The sequence below is a fragment of the Xenopus laevis genome, chromosome 4L (assembly GCF_017654675.1).
Source record: "Xenopus laevis strain J_2021 chromosome 4L, Xenopus_laevis_v10.1, whole genome shotgun sequence".
In the NCBI taxonomy this organism is placed as follows: domain Eukaryota; kingdom Metazoa; phylum Chordata; class Amphibia; order Anura; family Pipidae; genus Xenopus; species Xenopus laevis.
Genome location: NC_054377.1, coordinates 33,382,817 through 33,396,252, shown reverse-complemented (window position 1 = coordinate 33,396,252; position 13,436 = coordinate 33,382,817). Strand labels below are relative to the sequence as shown.

The 13,436-nt window shown below is 35.8% G+C and overlaps 1 protein-coding gene across 2 annotated transcripts in view; it reads left to right on the top strand.

The window, feature by feature from the left end:
- Positions 1 to 13,436, top strand: part of rpgrip1l.L (RPGRIP1-like L homeolog) — a 111,981-nt gene that overhangs the window by 61,235 nt on the left and 37,310 nt on the right. For both annotated transcript variants that reach the window (XM_018257765.2, XM_018257766.2), the window contains exons 15-19: positions 3,711 to 4,163; positions 4,253 to 4,404; positions 4,570 to 4,933; positions 5,149 to 5,360; positions 11,273 to 11,350. In XM_018257765.2, the coding sequence (XP_018113254.1) occupies positions 3,711 to 4,163; positions 4,253 to 4,404; positions 4,570 to 4,933; positions 5,149 to 5,360; positions 11,273 to 11,350 (1,259 nt within the window). The remainder of the gene's footprint in view (positions 1 to 3,710; positions 4,164 to 4,252; positions 4,405 to 4,569; positions 4,934 to 5,148; positions 5,361 to 11,272; positions 11,351 to 13,436) is intronic.

The window sequence follows — 13,436 nt, the reverse complement described above, 5'->3', positions numbered from 1 at the left end:
TGAATATATAATTATATGTTGATGATGCGCGCCAGGGTTCAGGGGGAGGGATATTGGTGCATGCGCAGTATTAAACAGTAGCCAAAGGCAAAAGGGAAGCCTATAGTAAGATGGTGGCGCCGTTTTCATCAACAGTCTGCAACTTCAGACCTGTGTTATATCAAGAAAGTAAACGTGGTTTGGTTAAATAAACATAGCGATTCTGGAGGGGCATATGAGATCTACAAAATGGGACAAGAAGTAAGGTTTGCCTTTCGTTCTCCTTTAAAAAAGTGTACTTTAAATGGCAAGTCAAATTTAAAATAAAACTTTGCCTACTAAAAGAAAACATAATTCTAAGCAACTTTCCAATGTACGTTTATTAAAACTTTTTAGTGCTTGTAATGTAAAAACAATTACTCTCGTCTAACTTTTGTTCCACAGAAAAAAAAACATAAAGGTCAACAAAGGCTCTGTATTTCAGGGACTTTAGCACCCTAAGTTCATTATTTCAATGAGTACATTGGATAATGAAGTTTTTAGGTAAAAACACAGAAAATATGGTTGTTATTTAAAGGAGAAGCAAACGTTAAAAAGTTAAAAAATCCCTACCCCCCTACCTTACATAGACCCCCCCCCTCCTCCCCCCAGCCTAAGTGTTACCCTGGGCAAATGCCCCTAACTTTTTACTTACCCCTCGGAGCAGATTCAGGCATCGGAGTTCACGGGCGCCATCTTCAGCCGATTCAGTTATCTTCGGAATGAGACTGACGCTCCGGCAATTTTCGTGAGTTTCGGCGTGTGTGAAACTGAAAATTGCTCCAACTGTGCATGGGCCGATACACTGGTTTCATTCTGAAGATTATCGAAGAGAAGAAGATGGCGCTTGTGAACTCCGCTGGACAGAATCTGCACAGAGGGGTAAGTAAAGACTTAGGGGCATTTGCCGGGGTAACACAGCCTGGTGGGAGGAGGGAGGGGGGGTCTATGTAGGGTAGGGTTTTTTTTTAACATTTTGGTTTGATTCTCCTTTATAGTGTTATTAACTCTTTGCCTGAGCACATATCTCTTAAATGCTGGCAGATTACGTTCTTTGACAGTTAGAGCCAACAGTGCTGAGAGTGAGAAGAGATGGAATCACAAAGCTTTTTGTTTTTTTTTTAGTGTGGAGAGCATTCTGGAGAATAATGTGGCATTTCAAAAATGAATTGCTTTCTCGGTTTACTTTTTTGAGGCTTTACAGTTCTTTTGATAAAATGAAGACTTTCCATGAATCTGTCTTAAAATCACATACAAAAAAAAGGAAGTGTTAAATTAATGTTATTTAAAGGCACAGATTGTCTGTGAACCCAAAAGTGTAATGGTTGCTGATAAAAGGGACTGATGTGTCCTTGAAGTTAGAGAGATATTCTCAGTGACAGCATATGGCATATGGCTACAAGTGCCTGTAGCTAAATAAACTGCCTGTAGCTAAATGTTTACTGCTACATGTTTAGGTGCTAAGAAACATGGAGAGACAAACTGGGGCTCATTCATCACTAGGCTAAGTTGCACATGTCCTTAAAGGAATTGTTCAGTGTAAAAACAAAAACTGGGTAAATAGATAGGCTGCGCAAAATAAAAAATGTTTCTAATATAGTTAGTTAGCCAAAAATGTAATGTATCCATATCCATTTACCCAGTTTTTATTTTCACACTGAACTATTCAACTTTAACCCTTACCAATCAAACCGTAATTCGCTTTTTTCCAGCTACAATTAAAGCAAAATTTGATTGGTTGCCATGCGTTATTACCCAGGTCTAGATTTTCACAGTGTTAATCATAAACAAGCTCTGCTTTTACAGCTTACACTGAGGGGTATTTGTAGATTTTACTGGATCTTCTTCAAGACTTGTGATACTGAGAGTGAAAACACATTGCTATTGACAGGAAATTTAATTTTAACAAAGACAAATTCCAGTTATTTTGGCGTGGTTATCCTTGTGACATACTGAATTTTTATGATACACGTTTGCTGCATATTCAGTATATAACATCATGAAAAAATGCATTTTGAAATAGCAAAAAGTCATAAACATAATCATTGCATTCTGCTGTGTTCAGCATGAATTTAAACAAACATATGCTAGGGCCCTTATGGGGCTGTCAGAGCAGTGTGGAGCTATTGGTCTGTGGAGTCAGGAGGTCCTAAGAGTATATTAGGAGCTTGATCTGGGAGAGGACAAACCACGATTAATGCAGTTGAGTGACAAATGTCTACTACAGGAGACTATATCTAAAGCTTTGGCTTAACCCCTTACAACTACCATTATAGGCTGGTACAATAGTGGTCAGAGAACTCCCAGACATTATTATTTATGTAGCAGTGCTTTACAGAGTAAAGGATATGAGTACAAGACAACAATTGTATACCCACAAGCAACATCATGTTACGGAGGCTTATAAAGATTGTAGATAGTAGTTTTAGAGACTGTATACCCCATTTTTTTCAACATTAGTTTATTGACATACATATTGTTTTTTTCGATTTGAAAGTATCTGTTTTTCGAGATTTCTTTCACTAAACAGGGCGAAATCTGAATACGTCCTGTCCCTATAAGCAAGAGCAACAGTTCACTGTTTTTACCTTTCTTGTAGGGAGAGGAAGTAGAATGTGGTGTCTTTCATTTTCAGATTTTGCTATATTTAGTTGCAAGAAATCACAAAATCTGTAGATATTTCATACTTTTTATCTATGGTTTAATTACTTCTGCTCCTCTGTATTTATGGGATGTTTACACAATGCTAACAACTCTTATATGTAATCTTTGATCAATATTTCTCTTGTGTCCACATCCAGGAGATTAGCTATAGTGTCATGATCCTCAAACTTCTTGCTAAAGTTCTGTACGGTGTATACAGGAACATTGACTTGTAGCCTTGAGATTTCCAGGCTTTCTTATAATTTTCTGTATTTCCTCCTCAGACAATCCTCTCTTATTTTCTTTTTTTTTCCATGCTCAATGTGTTGCAGACAGACACAATATAACGTATGAGAAACAAGTTTTCTCGGTTCATACTTGTTACATACGAATTAAGGAAGAATCACTTGCTTGACATCCAAATATTTCTTACAACAAAGGTGTCACTAATTTTCTACACTCCGTTTTTGTATTTGTGTGGAGTAAAATATTTTAATTTCTTTCTAGTTTTTGTTTTGTGTTTGTTGCCCTACAAACGAATAAACATGCAAATATCATTGCATTGTTCTTTTTAACACCAGGGAGACGTGCAGCATGTAGCCTGTGCCGTATTTAAAGTAACCCAGGGTCCGGTGTCACTTGGATACAATCAGTCCTTAAATTGCAGATATACTTATTTATTTTATTTAGTGACAATGGCCCTAGCAACTAAGCAGTCAATTGATTAATATACTGAAAAAGGAACAGGAGATGGCTTAATCTGCAATATAAGTAACATAATCATAATCTAGTCTCAATATCGATCTGCTTTGCAGTTGCTATCTTAACTTGGCACCCAATAACATTTTAAAAACAGTTGTAAAACATCTTAGCTTCTGCCTAAGGCATATTATAAGATTTTTTTGTGAACTCCCCCCGTTTAGTCTGTTGAACAAAACTGCAGTGTACATATCTGAGCATACAATTCATAATTAAATAATGCATATTTGCTCTCAGGTCAACCTGCTTTGCACATTTACTGACCCAACTGTATTTGTTTATGTTTTCAGCCCAGCTAAAGGACATTGCTTATGGCACAAAACAATACAAATTTACTCCTGACATTACACAAGATGATGATGTGGATGAGTTTGATGAGACCGTGCACCTTGAACGTGGTGAGAATTTGTTAGAGATTCATATCTCTAAAATAGCATTTTCTCCAACTGCCATAGAAACTTTTGGTGACCATGAACCAGCTACCTTCTGCACATTTGCTTTCTATGACTTTGAGCTCCAAACAACACCTGTGGTGCGAGGTCTACGACCTGTCTATGATTTCACTTCTCAATATCAGATACGAGTAGATGACTTTTTCTTGCAATACATCCAGAAAAGCACATCAACACTCGAAGTACATATTGCTGTGGGCACTGACTACAAAACTGTGGCTTTGTGTCAGCTGAGGTTCCATGAAATCCTTGAAAAGAGTGGCCGTATATTTTCAACATCAATGCTAGTTGGTTAGTAGTATTTTGTTTAACATTCTCAGTGCCTTCTCAATGGGTGAAGCCTCCAGATTACAAATAACATCTAATTCTCATAATTTTAGGAGTTCAAGGTGACACTTGTAATTATGGAACAGTAGATTATTGGATCAGGTTGCGTGTACCCATGGAGCAAGCAATACGTCTTTATCAGGAGAGAGCAAAGGCTCTGGGTTATATCTCATCTAATGTTCAAGAACCTATGGGAAATAATCAGGTACCTTTTATCTCTGCAGTTTATCTCTATAAATATCTGTGCACTAGTTGTTCATTTCTGAATTTACCAGTTTGATTTAATCATCCTTATGCAAAATGTGCCCTCATATTTCATTGTATTGTAAATCAAACTATATTTTTTTGTGTTTTACTGTGGGTTTCTTAGTCCATCACTATTACAGAGCCTCAACTCTACACTGCAGCAGATGACAACCTTAATAAGTTATACATCACCATAAAAAGCTGTAGCAACCTGAAGTCAAGATCAAGTTCACCGAAACCAAGTGCCTACGTTGGCTACACTTTTTTCAGCTTTGCCGACCACTTCACATCTATCATCCGGAATAGCAATAGCCCACAATTTGAGGACTGCATGTGCTTCCCATTGCCAATGTCTGGTAACCTAGACCAGTACCTTAAGTCTGAAGTCCTTGTACTCTATGTCTTTGATGACAATGACTCAATTGATAAATACATTGGGAAAGCCCAGGTGCCACTACTTTCTCTAGCTCAAGACAAGTGCATCTCAGGTAGGACTTCTCAAAAATTCTTCTAATCAATTAGTCAATTGTATCATTACAAAAAAGATTTATTAACCAGTGTGTGTACCCTGGTTAGTGCATTTTATAGCGTGGTTGTTTTTAATAATTTTGCATAAATTGTTCTCCCAATCTGAAACACTCAACAATTTTGAAAGTCTGTGGGAGAATAACATGTGCTGCTAATCAACTTCATATTTTTTCAGGAACATTTGAGCTGACAGATGAAAATGGCCATTCTAATGGTACTATAAAGCTGACCCTAAAGTGGAATGCTACCTATCTTCCTCCAAAGATGTCTATCTTAACAGGCTTGGTTGTGGATAAAATGCCAAAAGAAAAAACAATCCCTGTCCGTTTGCTCAAAGAGGAAGACATGCAAACTCCACAACAAGCATCACTTATCCCGGAACCCATAGTAAGTACTCACTGGCACTGAATGTTAAAAACATTATTTTTATTCTGAAAACACAGTTACATGTACAAACAATAAGTTTCTGAGGAAAACTGAAGGAAAAAAGTTTTTTCCTTTAAAAACCACGAGAATTCCTCTGTCCTTCTATGGTTTTAAAAAAAAGATGGAAGCAGTGAATTGTAAAAACTACCTAGATTATTCTCTATGATTTTTTTTAACCTATAGCATTTAACCCATTCATTATTTTTTAAGGCCAGAAGAGTTACTTTTTAGCAAGGTTAGAATGGCTAATTCTAAGCAACATTTCAGTTTTATAGTTTTTGAATTATTTACCTTCTTTTGATTTTCTGATTTAAAGTGATTCTGACACTAAACATTTTCTTTTCAAAATATGAATTTAAATCAAAAGTTACCTATACGTCTTGTTGATCGTTTTTCACTGAGATATATATATATATATGTATATATATGTATATATATATATATATATATATATATATGTATATATATATATATGTGTATATATATATATATGTGTATATTTTGTGTATATTTATATATATATATATATATATATATATATATCTCCCTCTAGCCTTTAATGTTGTGCGTGCTCATCCTGCTTCCTTTTACTTCTATAGAGAATGCTTCAATAGGATACAGTGTTAATAAATAGCAACACAAAATATGGCCCTCAGGCTGTGATATTAGGACAATGCTGCCTTTAGAATGATAAAGCATACATGATTGCTTGCCATGAATATAGAACTCTGCCAAACACAAATTAAATTAGTCACTTTTGTTATTGAAAGAGTTATTGTCAGCAAATGGAACTCACAGAAGTGTTATTTTGTAGAAAATTACCACATATGCACTACACATTGTTCTCTCTTTACTTTCAATTCTAAACTAACATATCCTCATGTTCCATCTGCAGCATTCAGCAAAAATATTTTTTAAATATACATTTGGCAGGAAACTGATAATCCTGGACACATGCCCAGAAACAGATTCATTTCATTGCAGTAAGATGCAATAAAATAACCATACTGGGTCAGCACTCGTGAACATACAGTATCTAACTGTATGAAATAAATAAAAATATGGAAATGGAATGGTTAGATTTAGAGCAACGGGACAGTTAATTGACCCTTGATATTCGACCATCGAAGTTGAAGGATTTACCTCAAATACTTTGATCGAAGGAAAAATCGTTCGATCGAACAATTTTAATCCTTGATCGAAGGATTTTCCTTCGATCAAAAAAAGCTTAGAAAGCTTATGGGGAAGGTCCCCATAGGCTAACATTGTAGCTCAGTAGGTTTAAAGTGCCGAAGTAGGTAGTCAAAGTTTTTTTTTTAAAGAGACTATCGAATGGTCGAATAGTCAAACGTTTTAAAAGAGAAAAAAGTACCCCACTAGCTTCAAAACTCGCTCAGCAGTCTCTAGTAGTTTAAACCTACCTAATTTAAATAGTCTCAATTGCGTGCAAATTTGCTAATTACTTTAAATATGAATCCCAAAAAAGTGCTTGTGCTATGATGAAACCGATTAAAATCCAATGATTATGAATTCATTAAATAATTGTGATACAATTCATTCTATTATATATGCAGGGTTAAGAAAAATAGGTACACATATACCCTTAGCTATAGCCAATTCTATTTCACGATAGTGTATATCCTTTTACTACAGGATATATTATTTAATAGTAACCCCCTCCAATCACTTTAAGTTAAAAAACTTTAAAGTGCAAGTGCTTAACAATTAATGAAGAATAGTAATTTCATCCAGACTGACCAAAAATTCATAAAATTGAAAGTGCTCGATAGTGCTTAGCAATAAATTAAAGTTGAGAGAATTGATTAAATAGAGACCGCAATAAATAGGATAAATATTAAAAAAAACACAATGCTCAGGTTCAGAAAATAAGTCAGAAATGGAAAAGAGGAGGAGGTGGAGTTGTCCCAAATCTACTACCTAATTATTTCTATCCCTGGGACACCACAAAGTCAAAGAAGGCAGAGTACCCGGGACTGTGGTCTCAAATTTTAATCTAGTCCTAAACTGGAAGAGAGCTATATAGGCCTAAAAAAACACAAATCCACGGGCTCTCGTGAGCTTTAGTATCAGATAGATTAGCGAAGAACCGAGCACTGGTTGAGGTATTGAGACCTCCCCACCCCCTCCACTACTTTGAAAACCCAATTGACTTAAATATAAAAAGTTAAAGTTAAAAAGGACTCAGAACGCCAGTCCCGGGTACTCTGCCTTCTTTGACTTTGTGGTGTCTCAGGGATAGAAATAATTAGGTAGTAGATTTGGGACAACTCCACCTCCTCCTCTTTTCCATTTCTGACTTATTTTCTGAACCTGAGCATTGTGTGTTTTTTAATATTTATCCTATTTATTGCGGTCTCTATTTAATCAATTCTCTCAACTTTAATTTATTGCTAAGCACTATCGAGCACTTTCAATTTTATGAATTTTTGGTCAGTCTGGATGAAATTACTATTCTTCATTAATTGTTAAGCACTTGCACTTTAAAGTTTTTTTAACTTAAAGTGATTGGAGGGGGTTACTATTAACTCTTAGACCATAATATATCCTGTAGTAAAAGGATATACACTATCGTGAAATAGAATTGGCTATAGCTAAGGGTATATGTGTACCTATTTTTCTTAACCCCTGCATATATAATAGAATGAATTGTATCACAATTATTTAATGAATTCATAATCATTGGATTTTAATCGGTTTCATCATAGCACAAGCACTTTTTTGGGATTCATATTTAAAGTAATTAGCAAATTTGCACGCAATTGAGACTATTTAAATTAGGTAGGTTTAAACTACTAGAGACTGCTGAGCGAGTTTTGAAGCTAGTGGGGTACTTTTTTCTCTTTTAAATCATTAACTTGTACTGACTAAGGTCAGACCTCCACTTCTACCGCTGGATAAAATTATTTAACAAGGGATCACTTTTTTGTTTGATTGTCAAATAGTCAAACGGTTTTTAGTTTGAATTGTTCGATTCAAAGTCGATGGTCACAGTATCCAAAAAAAACTTTGAAACTCAAAGTTTTTTTTACTTCGAATCCTTCACTCGAACTTAGTAAATGTGCCCCCTAAGGTTAAATATGCTTCATGGGTGAAGCAAACTTAAATATAATGCTAATGACTATGGTTTACTAGTAAAAATCTTTATTATATTTATTTTATGTATATTGCCACACTGCATTGCAGCAGGTCTCTTACTTTCTAATACTGCTGCCTGTCCAGCAGTGCCTACAAGAGTTTATTAAAAAAAAAAATAACATGGACTTTGTTTCTGCTGTACCAAATACTGCATTGATATTGTGCTGTTCCAATTGTTGGTTGTGTTTGAGAAGCTGGAGTCACTTGTCAAGAGGCTTACTAAAACAGCTATGGGGATTTGCAGTCAGGGTTGATCAGTCATCCCATCAATTCTTACAGATGAGCTAGTCAATAAGAGCAACATAACAAAAACAAGAAATAATTTAGCCTTTTGAGATCTGGGTAGCTACATGTCTTTGTTGTTAGCCTGTTCTGCCACATTGCCAGTAGTTTTTTTTCCCCTTATAAAGGTTTAGCTGTTTCATTGTCTTCTGCACCAATCATCCCACTGATTATCGATAGATCCTCCTGTCAGGACCTCCAAGCCCTTCAGAGCCCCTTACTAGGATTGTATGCATTTACTAATGGAGAAGAAACAATGTTATTTCTTACTTTTTGTAAATTATTGATGAATGTTCCTGCAGATTTCTGAGCAGGTATAAGCATATGCTAATGCAACAGGCTGGTATAGGCAAAGGACAGTTCAGTGAAACTTTTTAGTGATCCTTGTCAGTCAGAAACATACAATTTGATATTTAAAAACTACGGTGTACTTTTAAAAGTTTTTTAACAAAAATGTTAGAGGTTAGACGATAGAGGGTGCTGGCCATATACACAAAGAAATAGAGAATTGGTAATGGATTTGTGGAAGGCATTATAGTGTGCAAATTCGGTTCAGGAAACATGGTCAAATGAGTTGTGGTGCCATAAAAACTTCTTTCAGAGTTTGAGTGACTCTTTCAATAGCTGCACTGGACTGGATTGCAAGCAAAAGGTATGTTAACTTAATAATTGAGAGAAATCCATGGCAGAAGGGAGTATTGGAATAAAATGTACTATGACCTGATTTGTGTATCCAATATATAGTTAAATATACAATAAAATGTATGGCATTGTGGGTCCAAGCTGTGAGGGAACTGAACAGCAGGACAGCACACAGAAGTGAGTGGGATGCTTTTAAAGAAGCACAGACACTGCTATATATGCCATAAGTCTTTGACATCTTTTTGCATAAAAGGTCACCAGAAATTAAGTAGACAATTGAAGAATATTTCCTACCCCTGGAATGTCCACAAATGTATTTAAGTAGCGGGCAGAATTTGGAAATCAGTGCAGTCTTCTGTCGTGCAGAAAGTCTGAGGGATAGACCATCAATGTTGATGACAGCATGGGCTGTAAGAAGAAATTTGATTGTGAGATTAGTCTGTGGCTAGATTATAGAGGAAGAGACAATGTAGTCCCAAAATTAAACTCTTTGGCTAGACAAGCCTCTTTTCATAAAATCATTTTTAGCTCTATAAGGGTGCCTATAAAGATTCAACCATATTTTGCAAGAGTTGGAAATTGAATGGCATACTGGATGGCAGAGTGACTTCCTTGGTGGATTTGGAGGTGTGAGAAGGCTGCAGCCACAAGTGCATTGAAGTGCCAAGAGCAAAAAAGATATTATGTAGGTCACCTTGGAACACTTGGAAGAAAAGCAAGACTGCTAGGGTCATATTTATTATGCTGTATAAAACTTAATTTGACTAAAAAAACTGTGTAAAAAGTTATAAAGTATAATATTGTACGGTGTGTAATTTTATGCTATCAGAACCCCAGATTTGACTATGTAATTTTGCATTGCTTCTGGCTGAAGTCACTTAAAAAAAACACAAAAATTTTACACCGTTTTTTTTTTACACAGTGAAGCATAGCGATACGTGGTTTATTATCCTGCCATTTTTACACAGCAAAATAAATATGCCCTCTAGAGTTTGATTTGAAGGAGACACTGGTTTATGATGCCTGCAGACCTGAGGATCACTATAATTGTATGAAAGCACTATGGCAGGGGTAGTATAAAAACTTCTGCATCAGTCAGAGGCTCAGGTCCTGGAATATAATATGGTTATATAATATGGCATATAATATGGCAGCTACAAGAGCCTCCTTAACTTGTCTGAAGTCTGAAGTTTCACAAGTATAAGTGCAACCAATGCATGCAGAAGTTTCCTGATTTCAGAAAATTCTTCCTTAGTCCAGTGCATGGCCCAACTATAAACAAAGACAAGGGAGTGGGAATGCACCCTGTAAATACACAGTAAATCTACAGTTGGCATCCATGAGGGCACACGCATACAATCATTACTAATTCACTAATTTTACACTGTACATGGGTGGCCAAATCAGGTTTATTCGACCTCATAAAACGAGCAGATCTGAAAGTGTATAGCCACCATAGTCATGAGGCAGGTCCCACCCTTGAGTTCCACCTACCAATGTAGTGTTCATAAGAACAGCTACCATGGAAGTATAACTTTTTTCTGGACATTTTCTTGTGCACTTTTAACCCCCTTTAGTGAAATATTTCTGTTGCTATTCGTTAAGTTGTAATATTCTCCATGTGCTGTATGCCCTCAGTAAAGACTTTTTGACTGCAGTTGCCTTTTGTTCTTATCAATGCAAGCATAGTTTTTGTTTGTTTTCTTTACTTTTAACGCAGTGTATAGTTCAGTTTATGTTGACATAAATAATGGGACATTAACTAAGTAGTAATAGTTTTGCTGTCTTTATAGGTACCCAGGCCAAAGCCAAGGCAAAAAAACATTGCAGATAAAAAAGTTTCATTTGTTGATGCCAATTCAGAAAGCCTGGTAAGTTGTGAATGAATTAAGCAATATTGTTTCAAGACATACAGTCGTATAAAACAAGTACACCCTTAGTGGCAAAGTAGGTGATAGCTTAGTGCAGTGGTTGCTGGACTTATTTTCAGTTCTCCATTGGAGGTTCAACCTTTGGTCATGGCTACTCCGTAGCTTATAACAGCCTTACAGAAATAGGAAATCATCTCTGTACTGGTCATTCGGCCAGATCTGCAAAAAATCCGCCCCGATCATCAGTGGGGCCATTCAGCTTGTCAGGTATATAAAGTAGAGCAAATAGGCTCTAACTGACCCTGGGTTCCATGACATTTACATTCTCTGTATTTAGAGTAGGCTTGATGAAAGCTGTCCTTAACCTATATACTTAAATAAATGTATTTATGGTAATTGCATATCTGCTTCACAAGAAAGTACTGTATTCCTGTAGTTCTTGAAATGTGAGACAAATATATCCAAATAAATATTGAGCTACCACACTAAATCACACTTACCTGTACCTAATAATGTGTTTGTATAAATCAATATGTTCAGACCATATCTATGGTCCATAGCTACACACTACACACAACTGCAGGGTATCACAATGTATATAAATAAGAGTTCTTGATAAGAGGAAGATAGTTCTTGCTTGTATCATGGAGTGTGTTTCAGAGGGAGGCATATGATAAAAATTCCCTCCTGTCGTAATACCTTCGATACTGTTTCTGGAATCAAACTTAGGACACCAGCACTGCAAGGTGGCAATGTTTCCCACTGCGCTACAGTGCTGTCCAAATGTATTATATATATATATATATATATATATATATATATATAAAAATTTTTTTTTTTTTTTTTTTTTTTTGGGTTGTGGACAGCACTCCGTTTAGAAACAATACCTGTGTGCACGGTAAAGAAAATATATATATATATATATATATATATATATATATAGATATATATATATATATCTATAGATATATATATATATATATGGAAAGAAAGACCAGCAACACCAGGATTTTGCAAAAAGTTGAAAAAAAGTGTTATTGCATATGTATCCGACGTGACGTTTCGATCCCTTATTGGGACCTTTCTCAAAAAAAAATATATTGTGTTCTTGTATACATTTGTTCAACCCCCTGGGAGGTTGATAAATCCTTTAATGTTCTCTTTTAATAAAAATTTCACCCATAAGATTAACATATATGTTATTAGGCTAGGGATGCACAGAATCCAGGATTCGGTTCAGGATTCAGCCAAGATAAGGCCTTTTTTATCAAAATTCAGCCTAATCCAAACACAGAACCAAAAAGTAATGTAACTTTTCGTCACACAAACAAGGAAGTCAAAAATGTTTTCTCTTCCCCCCCCCTAATTTACATATGCAAATCAGGGATCGGATTCGGTTAGGTATTCAGCCAAATCTTTCACAAAGGATTTGGGATTCAGATGAATACTAAAATGTTGGATTCAATCAATCCCCATCTATATCAATGACCTTTAGGTTAACTGGATCCATTTTGTTCACTTAAAGCAATAAAATTGTGTTATTCACAGCACTACTCCAGCAAAATGTAAGACATTTCCAGCACCAATTCAAACCCATATAGCCTGGAGAATGCCAGCTATGAGTTGACTGAAATTATACAATTCCACTCTACAGGACAAATTGAAATATACGCTCAAACCATTATTGTCACCACGGCTATTGCATCACTCTGTTTGCCTTAGCTTGCGCCACCCACATGCCATCAACAGGGCATAGAAAGCACTATTCTATGAGGTGTATGCTTCTACCCCTTGTAGTCTGCAGTCTCCAGGTCATAGGGGTTTTAATTGTGCCAGATATTTAAAGGAGAACTATCTCTACAATTGAAAGTTTATTATTAGCTTCAGGATACTGAAATAAGAAACTTTCTAAATACAATCAATTAAAAATTCTGTACCGTTTCTGAAATAATCAAGTTTATCTTCACTATTCCTTGCACAGCATCTGTTTCTCCTCATTCTGTCTTTATTCAGGAGTTGAGTGTCAGATGAATGATCCAATATATCTTATAGGGGGGCTCCTTTTGCCTAGAAGATGTATTGGAGC